The following is a 21150-nucleotide window of genomic DNA, read 5'->3' as shown; positions in this document are numbered from 1 at the left end:
GCAATACATTTCTTATACTCTGATGTCCATGCTTGGACTTGTGCTTTCTTCTCCTCAGTTTTATGTACTGAATATGGAAGATACAATGAGCCTGTACCTATCTACCATGCATCTCCTAGTGTGAAATAATCTCTTCCTAGGAAAATACGGAAGAATACGCTGTGATCAGGAATGACAATGACGTCTGTGCTGACAGCACATCAGGCTGCTCTTCCCTCTTCCTCTGCTGATCAAGGAATCCGGCTCTCAGTGGACTGTCAGGTTGGTAACTGTGACACTGGATTTCTTGAGTGATGAAACACTCTGACTTTTCCTATGCTTTGAAATATAATAATTACTCTGCTCCTGATTTGGTCAGATTGCACATAAAAATAATGGTGCCATAAATACTCAAGGGTAAGCAAGTGCCTTGAAGTTTACAATTATTTCACCTTGCATGGCCAATATATAAACCCACCCAGAGCTCCATTGGGAAGAGCTGCCATTCATTTACCTAACTATTTCTCAAGGTTTTTCTTTGATCTGCTGGAATTCCGGCAGTGCCAACTTTGCCTGTGCTTACTAATGTCAGCTGTTTCTCCATAGATCTCTTCCTCCTTCTCCAGCTGAAGCTGTCACTAAAACAAAGTGCTGTTCAGTACACCCACAGTCACTAACAGCCATGCACTACGTACGGTCACTGTCACCCACTGGTTAGCATCTATGTTGACAATGATGGAGAAAATGACCTGGATGGTAATGACCAAAGTATGCTCTCATGTAACCAAGACATCTTAACAACATGCAGGACATAAACCCTAGTATTTATCCACCATGTCAGTCCTAACAGAGATGCATGACGATGCTTATGCTCCAGGTGACAGAGCAGATACAGCCCTCTTAGTTCCCTCACCCTGTTTGTTTACCCCCAGGTTGTAAGTACAAAGCTTGTCCTGGGGCCTGCTGAGGGTTTTCCTTCTCCAGTCCACTGGTTCTGGCCCAGCTGATGGTGCCACATAGCTGGACTGCCCACATATGTACCATTGGGTAAATGCACAATGTCACACGTGATTGCATCTTTGGTCAAGATGGCATAGGGAGTCTTCACAGTGTTAATTTGCTCCTCAAGGAAATCAGCCTTCAGGATCAGTTCTATGAACTCCTCACGCTGAGTTTCCAATGAAATACTCATTTCTCATGGATGTTTCTTATTCTATTTTTTATTCTCCTACCTGCCCACTTGGCCTTTCCTTTCTCCCCTATGGTGTGATCTGTCCAAGTGAGAACTCTTTCAAAACTTTCTTTCATAAGATTTGCCTGTTACTGGCCGGCGCTGTGGCTCACTAGGCTAATCCTCTGCCTGCGGCGCCGGCACCCCGGGTTCTAGTCTTGGTTGGGGTGCCTGGTACTAGTTCTGGTTGCTCCTCTACCAGTCCAGCTCTCTGCTGTGTCCTGGGAGGGCAGTGGAGGATGGCCCAAGTCCTTGGGCCCTGCACCCGCATGGGAGACCAGGAGGAAGTACCTGGCTCCTAACTTCAGATCAGCGCAGCGATGGCTGTAGCGGCCATTAAGTGAGTGAACCAATGGAAGGAAGACCTTTCTCTCAGTCGGTCTCTCTGTCTACAACTCTCTAACTCTGCCTGGCAGAAAAAGAAGATTTTCCTGTTATTCATATCACTATATTCAAAACCTCAAGTCTGAGAAGTTTGTTTGCTCAAATGGGGAAAATACGATTTTGGGGCTTGGTGCATCAGGCGAGCAGGTGCTGTCTTAGCATTGTCGCTCCTAGGAGCTGTACTGAAGGAGAGTCTCCTGGCTCATCCTCCTGATACCAAGAGTTCTGTATTATCCTGTATTCTACTCAGGACTCTATGTGAGCAGGCACAGCTGGGGCAAACTTGCTAAGATCATTTCTATAACCTTATTTTATGAAATGTTAACATCTTACAAAGTTTTTTGTTAAAATACACAAACAAGCATTAGTTATATTTATATTCTTTCTCTTGTAATACTTGCATGAAAATAAAAATGGAGATATCTGTACTTGTACTTAAAATGTTCAATTATATTTTAAAATCTGAATTGAAGCAAAGCCTGCACAAGGGAACTTCAAAAAGTTCAGGTGACATGGAATTACAAGTTAGGGTTTGCAAAGCAAAACATTTTGATAATTATGCATAGGTTTTTCGTAATATGCACATTAATGAAAATTTTGAGGACTTCATATACATGGAGTTCGATTTTTTAAACAAAATCATGTTTCAATTGTTTTTGATGTTCACATATTTCAATAACCTAAAAGAAATCCTCACATTCATAGGAAAACAAGTTTACAATTTTAATTTTATTGCAATCTTTTAAAAGTTTTTTTTTTGAGGCAGAATTACAGACAGAGACAGGGAGAGACAGCAAGATAGATCTTCCTTTCTCTGGCTCACTACCCAAATGACCTAGCAGAGAGCTAGATCAGAAGTGGAACAGCAGGGACTTGAACCGGTGTCTATATGGGATGCTGGTGCTGCAAGCAGAGGCTTAACCTACTATGCCACAGTGCCAGCCACATTATCGTTATCTCGTAAAGTGTTACATTAAAATATTATTGAATCTATTATCTGCTAGTATTTTAAGTACTATCAGTTTATTTCACCTAAGGTAGGTCAAACAGATGCACACCAAATAGGGTAATTTTATTTTAAGTACCGGAGAGACAGAGAAGACTGTTCAGAGGTTAATGGCAGCACAGGACCCATGAAATGCAAACGGGTGAATAGCAAGACATATTTTCCTCTTTCCTCCTGAGCATATCACAGGATCAAACCTTATCTTGCTCAAAGTATGAATGGAGAAGACTATGTCATTCACTTGATCCATTCTTTGAGAAAGAATCATTAGTTTTAAAAATGCTACCATTCAGTTTCCACTGTAGGAAATTGTAAATCTTCAAAGTTTAGACCAAGTTTCCACACAGTCTCTGAATTTTTAAATGGTGCCTAACCAGTTGAGCTGCTAATTAGCAACACAAATTATATTACCACAATACTCTAACATGCTGTAGATGCAATTCAGCCTGACATTCTAGATTTCCAGATGTGAAATTTAATGGCAATTTAAGCAATATGATATGCCTCATGTTTATAAGGTTTGAAACAAAGTTAATAGTAATACTGTATTAGAACAGAATCCATTTTTGGTCAGAACCAAGTTCTTTTGCATAAAATTATCACTTTATTCACATGAACTTACAGCCCTGGGGAAGACCAACGCTCAGGCCCCTGTGCAGAACCACAGGCAGAGGAAGTATCCCATCATCCTTTCTGTAGGAAGAATTCATCTGTCTACTTGACTATAAACATATCCACTGTGGTTTCCACAAGCCAGTGCTGGAAAGGGAAGCGACCATGCAGAGGTTGTTCAGTGCCTGCTACTGTGGTGTTCATGCCCCACTGCTCCTATAGGCAGGGACAGAGCTGGCAAAGTAGGCGTGACAGCCTCTCTCAAGGTGAGCTCTTGAGAAAAACCTCTCAGGAACACCAATGGCTGCAGTTTCCATGGAGACACTTGTTCCCTAGGCACTATGTCTGTTCATATATTTATCTAATACCCTGCACACAATCTCTAATAATGACAATTTCAGTGGAACATAGTGTACAATCATGAATGCCAAGTGTGCAGCTGGGAACAGAGTGGCTCCAGGAAAGCATGACTGGGGCTAAGGCAACAAGTGTACACTGGGGATGATCCATACAACTTGTGGTTGAGAATGATCAATTATATAGTGTTTCCAATAAACAACATTTCTTATTTTATCCTCAGACATTTACTACATCTTCTCTCTTCCCCCAAAAAAGATGATTAAAAAAAGTATACTTTCCAATCTCATTGCTGTCAGGAATGCCTTTTTCTTGGAAGTCAGCATTGGGATCACAGCCAACGCCTTCCTTCTTCTCTTCCATGTCCTTTGGTTTCTCAAGCACAGGCCAAGGCCCACTGACCTGACCATTGGGCACCTGGCCCTCATCCACCTGGTGATGCTGATCACCGTAGGGGTTATAGTCGCAGATGTTTTTGAGTCTCACGACTTATGGGACGACATCACGTGTAAAGTTGTCATCTACTCGCACCAGGTGATGCGGGGCCTCTCCCTGAGCACCACCTGCCTGCTGAGCGTCCTCCAGGCCATCACTCTCAGCCCCAGGAGCTCCTGTTTAGCAAAATTCAAGCACACATCCTCACAGCACAACGTGTGTGGATTTCTCCTCCTATGGCTCTTCAATTTGTCCAGTCGTGCTCGTTTCTTGATCTCAACTGTTGCTACTCCGAATGATACATCCCACAGTCTTATGTTTGTCACTCAATCCTGCTCTCTTTGGCCATTGAGCCACATACCCAGGCACACATTTTCTATGTTGGGGATCTTCCGGGATGCCTCCTTAATAGGGCTCATGGCCGTCTCAAGTGGGTACATGGTGAAGTTCCTGTGCAGGCACAAGAGGCAGTGCCAGCACCTTCACAGCACCAGCCTTTCTCGAAGAGCCTCCCCAGAGCATAGGGCCACCCGCACCATCCTGCTGCTCATGAGCGTCTTTGTGCTCCTGTACTTGATGGACTGCATTGTGTACTCCTTTTCAGGGATGTGGTGGAACAGCAACCCAGTGCGCCTGTGCATCCAGATGTTGGTGGGCAATGGCTATGCCACCATTGGACCTTTGTTGTTCATCAGTAGTGAAAAGCGAATGATCCAGTTTTTCAAACCCATGTTGGAAAGGAGGGTAAGTGTTTAACTTTTCATTAATGCCTGATTCCCCAAAAAAGTGGAATAGGGACAGGGCAGTCTTTTCTAGGCTAGGAGAAAATGTTTTTTTAAAAAGTGGAGACTGTGCGTTCTCATGGGATAGTTGGAGGAACAACGACAGTGTAGATTCTGTGGAAGGAAGAGTGATGCTGTGGATCTGTGTGGAGGCTGTACAGGCACCGCAACGAGCACGGACAAAACAAACGAACCCAACAGCCCTGAGCTGCAGAAAGCACCAGCTCTGGAGATCAAGAAGAGATCAGACTGCAGGAGCCCAGGGCACTGTAGTGACAGCTGGAGTGACACAGCGGACTCCACTGAGTCCAGTCCACAACCCTGAGGGGAACAGGTTTTTACTCAACCAGCAGAGAAGAATAGGGGCACATCTCTCTCTTCCCATTACCCTAACAACAGCGTCCATCCATGGCTGCCAGAGGGTGCATGCCATTTTGGACCTAAGTAGGTAGCAGCTGCTCTAGGGACAGTGGCCATCTTGTCAGCACAGGCAATCAGAGCAGCTCCTGTGCACACACCCGGCAACAGATGGGGAGAGGCAGCCATTGCAATGTTAGTTCCAACTGCAAAAACTCTTTAAATGCCCAACATGATTGTGAAACAAGCAGAGTTGTGCCAGTATTCTGCATGCATGTGATCGAGGGATTTTACCAGAGTGAAAAAAAATCCACATTCCCCACTGATGTTGAGTCTGGCTGGAGGATTGACAGGCGCTCAGCACCCATCTATGACTCTGAGGTGTGTCCAGCCTCTCAATGTATTACAAGCTCCAGAGTCGAGGGCTCAAAGCACCAAGGAAACAGTATGATTAAAGTTTGCATACTGCCGAAAGAAATTTACAGATTTAATGTAATCCCAATCACAATACCAATGACATTCTTCTTAGATCTAGAAAAACCAATGGTAAAATTCATATGAAAATACAAGAGACCCTGGATAGCTAAGGCAATCTTATACAACAAAAACAAAGCTCGAGGCATCACAATACCAAATTTCGAAACTTCCTGCAAGGAAGATATAATTCAAGCAGCCTTGTACTGGTTACAAAAACAGATGGCTAGAACAATTTGAACAGAACAGAAATGCCAGGTATCAATCCAAGCATCTACAACCAACTTATATTCAAACAAGGAGCTATAATCACTCCTGAGAGCAAGGACAATTTCTTCAACAAATTGTGCTGGAAAAACTGGATTTCCACATGCAGAAATATGAGGCAGGACCTCTACCTTACACAAAAGTTCAATCAAAGTGAATCAAAGACATAAATCCACAACCTCTACTAACAAATTACTAGAGAACACTGGAGAAGCTCTTCAAGACATTGGCATAGGTAAAGACTTATTGGAAAAGACCACAGAGGCAGAGCCAAAGTCAAAATTAACAAATGAGATTTCATCAAACTAAGAAGCTTCTACACGGCAAAGGAAACACTTAGCAAAATGAATAATCAACTAAGAGAATGGGGGAAAATATTTACAAACGAGGCAATTGAAAAAGGATTAATATCCAGAATCTATGAAGAGCTCAGGAAACTTATCTTCAACAATATAACAATCCAGCCATGAAATGGGTAAAGGTATAAATAGGCATTTTTCAAGAGGCAAAACTCAAATGGCCAAAAGACACATGAAAAATGGTCAGGATCACTATCCGTCAGGGAAATGCAAGCACAACGAGATTTCACTTCACCCCATTTAAAATGCCTGTCATACAGACATCAACAAACAACAAATGCTGGCAAGGATGTGGTGGGAAAGGTGGCCTAATCCACTGCTGGTGAGAATGTAAACTGGCACAGCCAATGTTGAATGACTCAACCATTGCACCCCTGGAAATTTAACCAAATGAAAATAAATCGGCATATTTAAAAGAGTTCTCTGCACCCCTATGTTAACTGCAGCTCAACTCACAAGAGCCAAGATATGGAATTAACCCAGATGTCTATCAACTGAAGACTGGATAAAGAAATTGATACATACACACTATGAAATACTACACAGCAGTAAAAAAAAAAAAACAAACATGAAATCCTGTCATTTGCAACAAAATGGTTGCACCTGGAAACCATGATTCTTAGTAAAATAATCCATTGCCAAAAAGGCAAATACCTTATGATTTCCCTGATCTGGAATAACCAATACAGTACCTAAAATGTCATCTATAAGAGTGAAATTTACACTTGGAGATTGAATAATTTTTCATAGCCCTTGTCTCGAATTTGAGGAACAGTGGTTTTTTTCTTCATACTACTTGTTGTAATCTTTATTAAGTGTATTGTTGACTTAAAAGTATAGAGTTAACGTAAAGTAGGTATTTGTAAAAATTAAGAATGAGAATAGGAGAGGGAGAGCGAAGAAGGGTAGAAGGGGAGGTGGGAGAGAGGATAGGGTGGAAATTATCATTATGTTCTTGAATCTGTACATGGAAATTGCATGAAATCTGGATACCTTAAATATTAAAAATTGTTCATTAATAATTATCATTTCTTTAGATGAGTAAATACTTTGACTTCAAAATGATTAATGATTGTCTACAAGATGTGCTCGCCAGGTTCACAGATATTTATGGAGTTCAGGTTTTCTTCTGTTAAACTACTTATGTTGTTATATGTTGACATGTAAATAACAGGTAACTTAACCCTACAACAACTATTGAGTAAACCCAAGCATCCAATGCAAATCAGATGACTAACTGGAGCTTGTACTGAGTCACAAACTTTAAGTGACTAAACACATGTGAATTTAAGATGGAGATGTGATCTGAGGACATATGCAGGATAGAAGGACAAGAAAGGGGCATAGGAAACACTGGGGAATTGACTGTGGACCCAGTCACAGGACCCAGTGCCGGTGCTTGTGGCCCTGTGAGTGACAGAGCACAAATACAAAGGAAGGAGGCAAGGGCACAGCTGTTCCCCGATCTGCAGCGTGAGTGAAATTCCAGTTGAGATGATGCATGAACACCTTGAGGTCCAGCACTCACTGACCTGCTTTAGCTACAAGAAAAAGCACACCTGGGTTTTCATTATCACAGCTACCACTGCACCACTGTCTCATCACTCAATATTCTCATCAGATAGAAAATGACCTCTTTGATCTTTGGCAACAAGTAGGAGGCAACCAGTAAAATGCTCAATTTGTTTACTTTTAAGGAAATTTTAGCCCCATAGTCACTGTTGTGATCTGACACATAGAGCTGCTGCAGCAGGTGCCAATGTATTGATATTGCTCACTTAAAACTGTGACACTTAAGCTATGATGAGATGTGTAGTTGTGATAATAGACCATTTTCTGGTCCTGCAGCCATCTCTAAGTCTCAAAGTCTAACACGAGTGAGATTCTTTAACTACAAGGTAATCAAATAGCTATCAGTAACTAAAAGAATCCTGAGAAACCTCAAACATTTGTGAATGAATCTTTGCATTTCTAAAAAACACAGCAATCTAACAATCCCAAGGGAAATCATAGAAATTGTATAAATGACCCAAAATGGCAAACCTATGTCACAATTTGTGTGATGCCTAAGCACTGCATAGAGGAAAATAGATACTATCAAATGGTATTCCAACAAAGAGCAGTCCCCAGATGGTTATCTGAGCTGCTTCTTTCAGAAACTGACAGAGAAATTAAGCCAATCATTTTTACAAGGATGAAAATAAAATCCTTCTTAGAATCAATACATAGGAGAAAGGAATGGATCACCAGTCAGAACTAGGGAGAAGACATCACCATAGAGCAGATGCTACAGTTGATCTTAGACAAAAGGCTGAGAAGTGATAGAGCAGATATCATGATAGTCATTAAAATATAATTAAGGGGCCCACGTTAAGGTGTAGCAATAACGCCACCTCCACCTGTGATGCTGGCATCATGTATGGGCACTGGCGCAAATCCCAGCTACTTTCACTTCCTCCCCAGCTCCCTTCTAATGTCCCTGGGAATGCATTGAAACACGGTCCTGGTGCTTGGGCCACTGCTACCTATCTGGGAAATCCAGATGAAGCTCCCGGTTCCTGGCTTCAGCCTGCTCCAGCCCTGGCTGTTGTGGCCATCTGGAGAGTGAACCAGCAGATGGAAGAGCTCTCTTTTCCTGTCTCTCCCTCTCTTTAACTTTGCTTTCAAATTAATAAATCTTTTAAAAAGATAGTCATTTTCAACAAATTTACTGTAAAACGAATGTACTGTAGATCTCTACAATTACAGCTATGAATCACTAGTGACAGGCATTGCAGAGGACATGAAGAAATAGAACGACTTCCCATGTGCAGGGACTGGAAGAGTAAGTACCATTTACAAGTCCCCTTTCTATAAACTGACATGCACACACAATGCAATCTCCATCAAACTACCAAGGACACGTTCCAGAGAACCAGAAACACCACTGACACATGAAAGACCCAACAGTCAAAACAATCAAACAGAACAAAGAGATAGCACAGTATGTGGCTTCAAATATACTGCAAAGCTATAGTGATTACAATAGCACAACCAAAGACGATTAAAACCACAGTAACAGAAAAAAAGCTCTTTGCTTGAAATGCGGTTCTGTAATACCAAAACGTATCTTAGGCATTTTGAAGGCTAAAGGGAGCTGTAACTAGTAACCCAGCCACAAGAGCACACCCCATGAGACGCACCTGTCTGAACGAAGCCCTTTCACCTGGAGAAGTCAGTTGCATTGGCTGGGAATCTAGCAATCAAAGGTTTTGTCCTACTGGGAACCAATTCCTAAATATCCCGAAATGCAACCGCAGCGGGCAAAGGTCTCAGTTAGGTAACTCTCCCCAGTTTACCGAGTTACAGACCTGCCATGGGAACTTGGGAGCCGAGGAGCAGGGGCTCAGCCTGGTGGTTAACACGGTGTCCCACTCCGGAGGGCAGCCTGGACTGCTGACTCCAAGCTTCCCGCCCACGCAGACCTGGGGGCAGCTGTGATGGCTCAAGCGACTCACCGGGGAGACCTGGACTGCGTTCCCAGGCCCCGGCTGCCCCACACCCAGGTCTCCTGGAGCATTGCGGGAGCCGGCCAGGGGATGGTGGCTCCTTCAACTCCTCCCCCTCCTGTCTCCCTCTCAAATAAATGGAATTTTAAAGCGTGCTTGTTAAAAAAAAAAGAAAAAGCGAATTTCAGAAGCGACCATCCCCTCACTGTGCGACCATTGAAAAGTAGCGAGACCCCCGGCCAACTGCGCCCCAAAGCCCAGTGACGCCGGCGGCAGAGCCCACCGACCTCGCTCCGCGCCTCCCGCGCCTCCAGAGCCACACAAAGTCACCACCTCGGCCTGGTCCAGACGCGGCACAGCCAAGACCGCGCAATCCGTGTCGCCAGGCTGCGTCCCTGCCCCAGAGCCGCGACCCCAGAGCTGAGCCCCCAGGCCGACCCGGGCCGCGGGAGCCGGGGTCCCCGCTCGCTGCCCGCGCGTGGCGCGGAGCCCAGGCTGCAGGCGGGAGGCGCCCGGAGCCGCCGCACCACGGAGAGCCCGCAGCCACCAGGGCCCCGGAGATGGCCGCACCCCGCCACCGCCCGGCCCGCCGGCCCGCAGGGTCCTCGCCACCTACCCGGGCACCTCCGCCGGGAGCCGCGCACACCGCACCAGTCCTCGCCGTCTCCCAGGCCGTCCCGCGGAGGCCGGGACACCGCGCTCCGGAAGGTCGCAGTCTCCTCGGGGCGGCTTGGCGCAGCCAGGGCGCGGGGCAGGTGCGGAGAGAGTTCACCCTGCGGGGCCTCGCCGTGCGCGCAGAGTCCGCCCGCAGCGCAGCAGAGCCCCGCGCCCGCCCCAGCACCTGGGCTCCCAGGGCTTCAGGCCTTTAAATTACCTCGGCGCTGCGCTCTGCGCCCAGGCTCGCTCACCTGTGCCGTGGGGGGCGACGGCGAGAGCGCCCACCTGAGCCCGCCCGGAACTGATAGCCCTTCCTAACCGCATCTGGAGCCTACCTGCGTAAATACCACAGTAACAACCACAGCTTTACTTAGAAAAAAATAAGCAGGCGTGGTGTCTTTTTCCTTAAATTTTATGTAAGGTATACAAATTTCATGTATTTCATACCAATAGATTAGGGAACACAGATTCTTCCCACCCTACCCTCCCTCCCACCCTTCTTCCTTCTCCCTCTCCTGTTCCCATTCTTAATTTTTATTTACAAAGATGTATTTTCAGTTAGCTTCATACTCATAACATTAACTCTACACTAAGTAAAGGGCTCAAGAAATAGTACGAAGGAAAACAAAACAACAACAACAAAAACCACTGTTCCTCAACAACTCAGACGAGGACTGTTAAAAATCCTCGCACCTCGAAGTGTCAATGTCACTCCTGCAGATTACTTTAGGTACTCCACAAAGTGGATTTTAGGTTTTCAAAAATGTCTCTAGAAACAAGGGATGCCAGTGCCTAAAACAAAAGGATCAATTCGATGACTTACAGCTGTGAAAGCCAGCAGTGAAAGGAAAAAGACTCACAAGCCAATAAACTAACTTTACACCTTAAGGAGTTTGAGAAAGAGGAAAACCAAACCCAAATCTAAGCGAAGGAAAGAAGAAACAGAGCAGAGTAGAACCAGACGAAGCGAGAGAGGGAGACAGAGGAGGTACCCAAAACTAAGCTGGATTCCTAGGGGCCATCAGCAAAATTGACAGGCTTTGACCTGAAATGCCTGCAGCAAGAGAAGGTGCAGACAACTGCACAGGAAATGAGGCTAAGGACCTCACCACCCAGTCTACAGAACTGTACGTAGGGGCGACTGGGGACAGGTGCATGTGAACACTACACCACCCAGTCTACAGAACTGTAAGTAGGGCCACTGGGGACAGGTGCATGTGAACACCACACCACCCAATCTACAGAACTGTAAGTAGGGGCCACTGGGACAGGTACAAGCCAACCAATCAGACAACCCGTGTAAAATTGACACATTCCTAGAAACACAAAAACGACCAGTTCTGACTCCAAGGAGAGATACAACATCTGAACAGACAGGAGAAGGGAGATTTGATCTGTACTAAACTTCCCGGCACGGTTGCCATAGGGCACACAGGAGGCTGCTGGGCTGCAGGACAGGAGCTGGGCCTCCGCCACCAGAACTCGGTTCTTCAGGCTCACCTGGCAGCCATCCGGCCATGAGTCCACAGCAAGATGAAGAGGAAAAAGCAAGGTGCTCCAGAGAAACCTAGCGGAATGAAGCCCTGTTGTTCTCCAGAGGAGCAGCACCAGCGGTAACAACAAGTTTCAGAGTGGGAAAATGAGGGCCCTCAGTGAGCTGGGGGATGTGGGCATCTCGAGGGGTGGCTTAGCCCACTGTGCCACGTCTGTGCTGATGAACAGCTCCTGTGTGTTAAGAGTGTGTCTACACATCCTGTGCAGTCCTGGATTTCAGTTACAGCATCTCATTTCTTTCCTGGCAGCATCTAAAGTCATCTGTGAGGGTTCTTTGTATCTTTATGAACTCTTAGATTTAAGAACAGTGTTTCAATTTGTTGTCATATTTTCCCTACTGATGATCAAACTGTCCTGTCTTTAGCAAATGTTCTGTTCTCTGACTTGAACTGCTCCCCTGTGTTTCTTCCCTACTCCTCCTAGGTATGCCATTTTTGGTATTTCATAATGTTTCATGCATTGGTCATCCAAAAATGTCCTTCAACCCTGGACACATGGCAGCTACTGAGCAAGGATTCCAAGCAAGAATTTGTGCAAAATGGACCCAAACACTGCATCAGACAGCTCAAAGCTAACAGGTGAGCCAGACTCCAATAAACCATTCATACATAGGTGTGAAAGGTGAGAAGGAAGATGCAGGACACTTCCACGGTGGCTTGGAGGCTGGGGGTGATGCCCTGTGGGGATCAGATATTTGTGTGTGGACATGCAGCACACGGGGCACAGACATCCCTGTGTGCTTCCTGTAGACAGTCACAGCCTAGAAATTGATTGTTTCTAGAGGAAGCCATGACAATGCCATTTTATAGACATTAAAATAACTCAGAGAGTAGAGGAGATACCAGAGGTAAAAAAAAAATCTCAGGGGCTGGCAATGTGGCGCAGTGGGCTAAGCCTCCACCTGCAGTGCCAGCATCCCCTATGGACACTGGTTTGAATCCCAGCTGCTCCTCTTCCAATGCAGCTCCCTGCTAGTGGCCTGGAAAAGCAGTAGAAGATGGACCAAGTGCTTGGGGCCCTGCACCCATGTGGGAGACCTGGAAGAAGCTCCTGGCTCCTGGATTTGGACTGGTACAGCCATTTACGGAGTGAACCACTGGATGGAACACCTCTCTATCTGTCTCTCTTTTTCTCTGTAACTCTTCCTCTCAAATAAATAAATCTTACTTTAAAAGTATCTCAATTACTCACTGAAAACCATCCTTTCCCCCACTCTCACTCCCTGTAATTCTGTAAAATTGATTCCAACACTGAATTCTGGAAGGGAACATAGCACACAAGGGAAATTTCTTTAAATTCATGGAAAAAGGAATTGAAAGGTGTTTTTTGAAAAACATGTTTGAAATCATTGCATAGATTTTTCATAAGATATATCTTCATGAAATTTTTCAACTATTCTCATATGCGTGGATTTCAAAATGTTTTTCAGCAGAATGATTTCATCCTTTAACTTCATTTTCCGTGAACTTTTAAATCGTTATTTAGATGGAAGGATGAGCAGAGGTGCTTACATTATTAACAAAGTACTAGAAAACCCAATTTACTGCTATGTGAAAAAGATCTACATCATATTCAACTTGGCTTTATGTCAACATTCTAACAAATTAAGTATAATAAATCACATCAACAGAATGAAGAACAAAAACCAAATGATTATCTCAATGGATGCAGAAAAGCACCTGATAAGATTCAGTATCCTTTCATGATAGAAGGTCTCAACAAATTAGGTATATAAGGAACATACCTCCAACTTAAAAAGGATACAAAAAACAATTCCACAGCCCATATCATACTGAGTGGAGAAAAGCTGAAAGCATATATCTTCACATCTGGAACAAGACAAGAATGCCCTCTTTCACCACTCTTACTCAAAACATTATTTGAAATATTAGCAAGAGCATCTAGGGAATACAAAAAGAACAAATGCCATCAAAATTGAAAAAGAGGAGGTAAAAATACGTGTGTTTGAAGATGGCATGATTATATACATGGGAAAACCTAAACACTCCATCAGAAAGCTGTTTAGAGGTGCTGGTGCTATGGTGGTGTGGGTAAAGCTACCGCCTGCAGTGCTGGCATACCATATGGGCACCAGTTTGAGTCCCGGCAGCTCCACTTCTTTTACAGCTCTCGGCTATTGCCTAGGAAAGCAGTAGAAGATGGCCCAAGGCCTTGGGCCCTTGCACCCACATGGGAGACCCAGAAGAAGCTCCTGGTTCCTGGCTTGGGATCAGCACAGCTCCAGCCATTGCAGGCAATAGGGGAGTGAACCATCGGATGGAAGACCCCTCTCTCTCTCTCCCACTCTGCCTCTCCGTTTTCCGCATAACTCTTTCGAATAATGAAACAAATCTTCAAAAAAAATCTGCTAGAACTGATAGCCAATCCTGTAAAGTCAGATACAATATCAACATACAAAAATAGCACTTTTACAACACCAATAATGATCTTACTGAAAGGGAATGGAATAAATCTAATTTACAGTAGCTAAAAACATTAGAAACCTAGAAATATAATTAGCCAAAGAAATGGAAGATATCTATCATGGAAATCATTAAATGCTGATAAAATAAATCATCAAAGACACACACAAAAGGCAAGGTATTCTTTGTCCATGGATTGGAAGAACTGATACTTTTAAAATGTCCATATTATCTAAAGCAATCTACAGTTTCAATGCAATCTATATCAAAATATCAATGACATCTTTACATAAAAGCACCCTAAAATTCACATGGAACACAGAAGAGCCAGAATAGCCACAGCAATCCTGGTGGTGGAGGGGAACACACCTAGTTGGAGGCATCACAGTACCTGATCTCAAAGCATATTCCAAGCTACGCTCATTAAAACATCAGGTCACAGGCAAAAAGCCATCACATAGATAAACAGAATAGAGAACCTAGACAGGAATGCACATACATACAGCTAACCAATTTTAAACAAAGTTGCCAAGTACATACATTGGAGAAAAGATAGACTTTTCAATAAATGGTAATGGAAAAACTGGATATGTGTGTGTGTGTGTATTTATCCATATTTATGTAGAGGAATTAAACTAGAACCCTACCACACCATATACAACTCATGATGATCAAAACCTAAATTTAAGACCTGTAACTCTAAAGCTTCTAGAATAAAACATATGGAGAAATCCTTCAACACATTGGTATAGGCATGTTGGAGGGTGAGGAGTGAGTTAGGACCGCCAAAAATGCAGACAATGAGAGAAAAGCTACACAAGTGAGATTATATCAAACTCAGAAGCTTCTGCCCAGCAAAGGAATCAAGAGTGAAGAGACATCCAAAAAGATGGAGAAATATCAGCAAGCTATAATCTGACAAAGGGTTAATATGCAGAAGATATCAGGAACAAAAAAGTCAGCAACAACAACACAGAGCAACCCATCCAGCTAAGAAATGGTCAGTTTTTAAAATCAGAAATTCAAATGGCCACAGAAATACAAAGGATTATTGGAAGCTATTATGAAAAACTATATACCAATAAATTATAAAAGCAACCTCAGTTCTTCTCGAACTATCCCATTATAGTGAATGGGGTGGAACCCTACCAAACTCACTTTTGATTCTGAAACCAGACAGGGACACAACAACAAGGACAACAAAAGGAAACTACAGACCAACATGCTAATGAGCACAGAGGCAAGGACCCAACAGAACACTAGCAAATCAAACTCAACAACACATCAGAGAGCTCACGCACAGGAAAGTTGTGAGCAGGCTCTCCCCAGGTTGTAGTTACGCAGGAGGAAATCAAGGACAATGAAGAGACGGGTGACGTGTTCCACCGGGGACTCCGTGTTCTGTGCTCCCCAGTGGGATCTGTCACCTCCGTAGATGCTAATGTGACAGCCTGCAGAGGGATGAGCTCAGACGTCCTTTCTTTAAAACACTGCAGCTTCTTCTCGGGCACACAGAATCCCTACACACGTCTGCCTGGTAAGTGGCTTTGTGCCCACCATTGGGGGTCGGGGGCAGATGGGGCTTCTGTGCAGGGGACTGTGGGGGGAAACTGGGACATGGTGAGGGGTGTGGGAGCTTCAGAGGAGATATCAGCCCCACCTGCCCTGCTCTGAGCAGAGGAGATCCCTCTGTAATGCAATGGGGAGGTTTGCTTCTCATTTAGTCCTTTAATTAAGAGTGCAAATTCATCAAAATTTTCAAAGAAAGTGATATTAGATTTTAACTTTGTTCTCATCAAAATGACTTTCATTAACTTGCTGTTGATACTCAAGTTGCATATTACTATGTTATGTACAGATTTGCATCCAAAATATTGGTTATTCATACAAATACTGTCAGGGAACAGATGTTTTAAGTTTAGCTTCTTAGTACATATACTTCACTTTGCCTCTCTCTTCTCATAAGTTTAATGGAACTATTACTGACTTATGTAACTTCAATAGTAAGTTAAACTCCTATAGTAATTAAAATGTAATTTCATATTCTTAAGAAAAATGTGTTGATTTGTTCAAAATATCATTTTTGGAGTGTGATCTTGCATTACGGGGTTATCTACGAGCAGTTCCCCTGAAAGCCTTTGTAGTCTCAGGTTTAGTTCTAGAAATTACAAAGGAATAGTGCCAGCTTGTAAGCAAGTGCTGTGTCAGCTTGCAGGTCTCCAATGAGAGGACAAGCACAGGAAGCTGCAATGACGTTGCTATTAAAAAAAATAAGGGGAGAGGCTGACAATTTCCCCTCCCAAGCTTCAGAAACCAAGCAGTCTAATTTCCAACAGGTGCAGCGAGTGATTATTTCTGCTTATTCATCTTTTCTCTATGTACTAATCATTTAAAATTAACCTATTTTTTTAAAATGCCTTTTCCCACATCCTTAGCAGTCAAAGAGACTGAACTTATTCTGTGAGAGGGAACATGCATGTGAGTTGAACCTCACCCTGCCTGCATCTGGCTGAGTTTCCAGATTTTTACCAAGTGACATATTTTCCTGCATGTTAACCTGCGTCTTCCTCTTGTCACTCAGACACGGAGAGTAGGGTGATGAAGGAAAGACGAGGCTGTTCAGCCAGAAAGCCACACGTGACCTTGTTCCATCTCGGGCGACCCAGGGAGTGGGGTCTCCCACAGGAATCTCCTTTCCAGGTAAGGACAGCACAGCGTCTGAGACAAAGCTCCGCGGGGGTCCTGTCCCTCTACCTTAATCCAGGTCCTCTTTTCCCGACTTCTCACAAGACAGATTTCAAGTGGGGGTATTGTGAATATTCTGTCCACCAGAGTGAACACTGAGCTGTGCTTCACAATCTGTTCAATTTTGAATCAATGGCCAATTCCCACCCCTACAGTTTTCAGAGTTAGCTGCCATTCGTTTGCTCACAGGTTCTCCACCTGTTCCATCCTCACGTCCTTGGCTGCTGTATTTCACAGCATCTCTGCACACAGCCCTGACGTCTGTGTGGAGATGATGTTGCCTTCCTGGCTGTGCCCGCCCAGGCTCTTCAGCTTCCCAGCTGGAGCTGTGCCACAAGTCGGCTGCTGCTGTTTAACCTCAGCCCCACATCCATGTGCACGAAGCCTGCTCACTCTCACCTACCAGCCAGTCCCCTCTCGTCCATCTATTCCTTAACATACGGAAGGTGATGAGAGTGAGGCTTGGGATCTCATGATGGCCAGGTTGAGGTCTTGGATGACAAGCCAAACTATGCCCTTTCATGGACGTTAGGCTGCACGGGTACTGCTTAGCACTGGGCAGAAATCATGTTATTTACGCATCGTCTCAACCCTGACTGTGAATGCTTACACACGGGATGCAGATAGCAGAGGCGTCCTCCCTACCTTCCATCACCCTGTTCCCATATATCCACAAGGCCACAGGCACCTGGGCCTGCCCTGGGGTCTGCTGAGGGGCTTCCTCCTCCAGTTGCACCCTCCACTACTCTCCTGACCCCCGGTTGGTGTGCATTGACCTGGACATTGGTCCCTGCTTTGGGGCTCATTGTATGATCTCACATGTCCCAAGACAGCCCATGATGAGGGTGATTTCAGAACACAGAAGTTCTGGAGTGATTGACTCTGGGGACACAAGAGTCTTAACTGCATCCTCTTCCCTCTAAGACCACCCACCCCTCACTTTCAGCTCTCAGGAGTGAATATTCCATTTCTTTGAAAATCGTTTCTCCCTGTGTCTTTCTTTTTCTAATCTGTCAACTTGGACTCTCCCTTCCCTTCCCCAAGGTGGCTTCTGCACACGGCCTGTTTCAGAAGTCTTTGTGGGATTTTTGTCATAGGTACACAATCCCAAGTCCCTTGAGGGCACCTAACTCTCCACAGTGCATGATGTGGCTTTGGTGTGTGGCACTGTAGGACTCAAGGACCCTCTCAGGCTCAGCACACCTGGGAACCTTATTTGAGGAGGCTCTCCTTGCTCACCCTGCTGATGGATGAGAGCCCCTGCCCTGTCCTCTGATCTCCTAGACTGCACTGAGCTGGTCAGATGTGCGTGTGACAAGCAGCAGCTGGGAGAGGACCTGCTACGAGCATTGTTTCAGTTCATTTGTTTAAAGGGTTCATGTTCAGCAGAGTGGTCTCTAGTAGAAATGATCTATTAGCACAGAAAGAGTGATATACCCTTACAATGCTTACATGTTGGATGCTATTTTAGTAGAATTAAGCAACGTGTATCCGAGGGGTTTCTCTGGTGCTGTCTTGTGTGATCCAATCTTTGGACACAGAAGACTGGAGAACTATTTTGTGTCTCTTGTCAATACCTGGAGGAAAGGTAAGTTGCTCTTTGTGATTAATAAAATTGTCACCATCCTTAATCCATATTCTGGATATCAAGATAATTTTCCCTACTTCTACTGTGGCATCTCACCACTAAAAAAAAATAACAGTTTCCAGTGTTTTCAAAGTAATAGTTCACCCAAGCAATGATTTTATGAATATTATTACAAATTCATGACACTGGTACACTGCAGCTTTACCTAAACCACTTACATCTGCAGCACTGTAGCTTCCTACTTGACACTGAACATAATACAAGCAGCCTTGATTCACAGATGATTAAAACACACTACTGGGAGGGTTTTACCACGCTGTGTGTTTGCCAGGTTCAGGCTTCAAGAATCAGTTAAACTTAACTCACACAAGGCCTCTATTTCACAAAAATGAAATGACTGAAGGTAATTTTAGAACTATCCTGAATATTAGTTATTAAATGATAATGTGAATCTATTTCAAGTTATTATTTTAAAACGAGTGTTTAAGTTTTTATTGATTTGAAAGGCAGAGAGCAGACACAGAGAGCAATCTTCCATTTACTGGTTCATTACCCAAATGCCCACAATGGAGGAGGCTGGGCCAAGCCAAAGCCAGGAGCTCAGAACTCGCCAGATGGGTTTCCCACAAGGGTGGCAAGGATCCAACTACATAGCCTTCACCTGCTGCCTCCCAGGGTGTGCATTGGCAGTGGGCTAGAATCAGAAGCAGGGCTGGGACTCAAACCCAGGCCCTCTGACCTGGGATGTAGGCATTCCAAGTGGTCTCTTACCAACTGCATCAAATGCCTATCCATGACTTTAAAAACAATACTGACAAGGCCACGTGTTGGAGAGGAAGTGGAATGCTCACATGGTGCTGGTGGAAATGTGAAGTTCTACAGCCATTCTGGCAAACAGCATGGCAGTTTCATTTAAAGATTAGCATGATATTTTTCACCTTGCATAAAACATACACACAAAAATGCAGTACAAAGACATCACAGAGTATCACCACGATGATTGCCAGAGATCCATGAAGCTTGAAGGCGGTGGGCCTTGGATTAATATTTTACCATCAGTCTTCCTGGAAGGACCATGGAGGCAATCTGAAACGTGCTCAACAAATCCTGCCACCCACCTGATCATTACCTTGGAAAAACGTTAACTTTTTCTCATGCTGTTCATTTTCACCTTAAAAAATCCACACTTGTCAATCTTTAACAAAGTAGCCACCTGAGCTCTGAAGGGTTTTATGGCATCTTGTGTTCAGGAAATCACCATTTCTGCCTCCCTTTCGTGCCTTACATGATAGACCCACATGGTCCAAGGAGCCATGACATAATTGTGCCACATACCCTACTATCAAATGATAATTTTTAAATATATGCTTGGAAACATTTTGCAATGTTATAAAACTTCTATTTATGGGGTTCAATAAAATCTTGTACACATATTCCAGAGGAAATAGTCACCATATGTCATCATCTCATTTTCCAGTGTAATTTTTACTCCTGGACCTCTTGAGTCTAGAAAACATCTTTGCTTATTTGAAGGGGTTATGAAACCTTGGGAATCTCATGGAGCTCAATCTTAAAGGTTTTTTTTTTAATTTTCTGACAGTGTCCTTCAATTAAAACCTTAAATTGGAATGAGATTGAATTGATTTTAATTGTGGTTCTAATTACCACCCTGACTCCACCTTATTAGAAAAAGACATTGGAATGTGTTCCTGCTAAAGTCTGATCACCAGACTCTGTGCATCTGAGCTCATTAACCCTGCAGGGTGATCGAAACAGGTAAGATGCACAGCTGAGTGTGTGGAGGGGGCAGAGGGGGTGCACAGAGCAGATAGGCAGTCTCAGCCGAGTGTCTACACTGAGACTGCTAAGGACTCTGCTCTTTGGGTAATTTTTTCTCCTCTTTTAGGAAGGGGCACGGCTTAACAATTACTGAAAGAGTTGTTAGACTTCCCAAGTCACATGTGTGAAGAACTACATGACAAAAACAATAGCCACTGTTTACACAGAGCCTGTGCATGCTAGAAACACTCCCATGTTTGGTACGTATGCCTCATCTGTATTTCACATGTGATGTCTCCATGAGCTAGATAGTGTGATTGTGAATATTGTATAGCTGAGATCATTGGAGCTAAGCCTTGCTATATGCTCAGGCTCAGACAGGTGGTAAATGGTGGATCACAGACATAAATCCAACCAGTCTGACTTCAGAGTCCACAGACACCATCAGCTGATCTGCTAATATTTTTTAAAATATTTATTTTGGTGATAAATTACCAGTTTAAAGATAGAACTGAGATAACTTTGTTTATAATCCACCAAGACTGTTTTTGAAAAGTCTGATTTCCACTTTAATGCAATCGATTTTAAATTCACCAAAATCTAAATAGGGAATGCTTATTATGAATTTATCTTTTAATCGGGATTAGGAAAATAAAATCCAAATACGACATTG

At 44.0% G+C, this 21150-nt stretch overlaps 1 protein-coding gene and 1 long non-coding RNA gene across 2 annotated transcripts in view; one reads left to right on the top strand and one right to left on the bottom strand.

The window, feature by feature from the left end:
* LOC133766425 (uncharacterized) overlaps positions 1 to 10460 on the bottom strand; it is a 116647-nt gene extending 106187 nt beyond the window's left edge. Inside the window, exon 1 of the long non-coding RNA XR_009866706.1 lies at positions 10348 to 10460. This is a non-coding gene — a long non-coding RNA (uncharacterized LOC133766425). The remainder of the gene's footprint in view (positions 1 to 10347) is intronic.
* LOC133766398 (vomeronasal type-1 receptor 90-like) lies at positions 178 to 10155 on the top strand. The gene is made up of 3 exons (XM_062200048.1): positions 178 to 261; positions 3828 to 4748; positions 9988 to 10155. Exons 1-3 carry the CDS (start codon positions 178 to 180, stop codon positions 10153 to 10155), a joined length of 1173 nt encoding a protein of 390 aa, XP_062056032.1.
* Positions 10461 to 21150: the final 10690 nt, after the last annotated feature.

The sequence above is a fragment of the Lepus europaeus genome, chromosome 9, assembly GCF_033115175.1.
Source record: "Lepus europaeus isolate LE1 chromosome 9, mLepTim1.pri, whole genome shotgun sequence".
In the NCBI taxonomy this organism is placed as follows: domain Eukaryota; kingdom Metazoa; phylum Chordata; class Mammalia; order Lagomorpha; family Leporidae; genus Lepus; species Lepus europaeus.
This window is presented reverse-complemented; position numbering and strand designations above follow the sequence as displayed.

Excerpts from the sequence above, each read along its gene's own strand:
- LOC133766398 (XM_062200048.1), top strand. The coding sequence starts at position 178 with ATGACGTCTGTGCTGACAGCACATCAGGCTGCTCTTCCCTCTTCCTCT. Across the intron at positions 262-3,827 it reads GGCTCTCAGTGGACTGTCAG|ATGATTAAAAAAAGTATACT; the intron begins GTTGGTAACTGT and ends CCCCCAAAAAAG. Across the intron at positions 4,749-9,987 it reads AACCCATGTTGGAAAGGAGG|CCCAGTGACGCCGGCGGCAG; the intron begins GTAAGTGTTTAA and ends TGCGCCCCAAAG.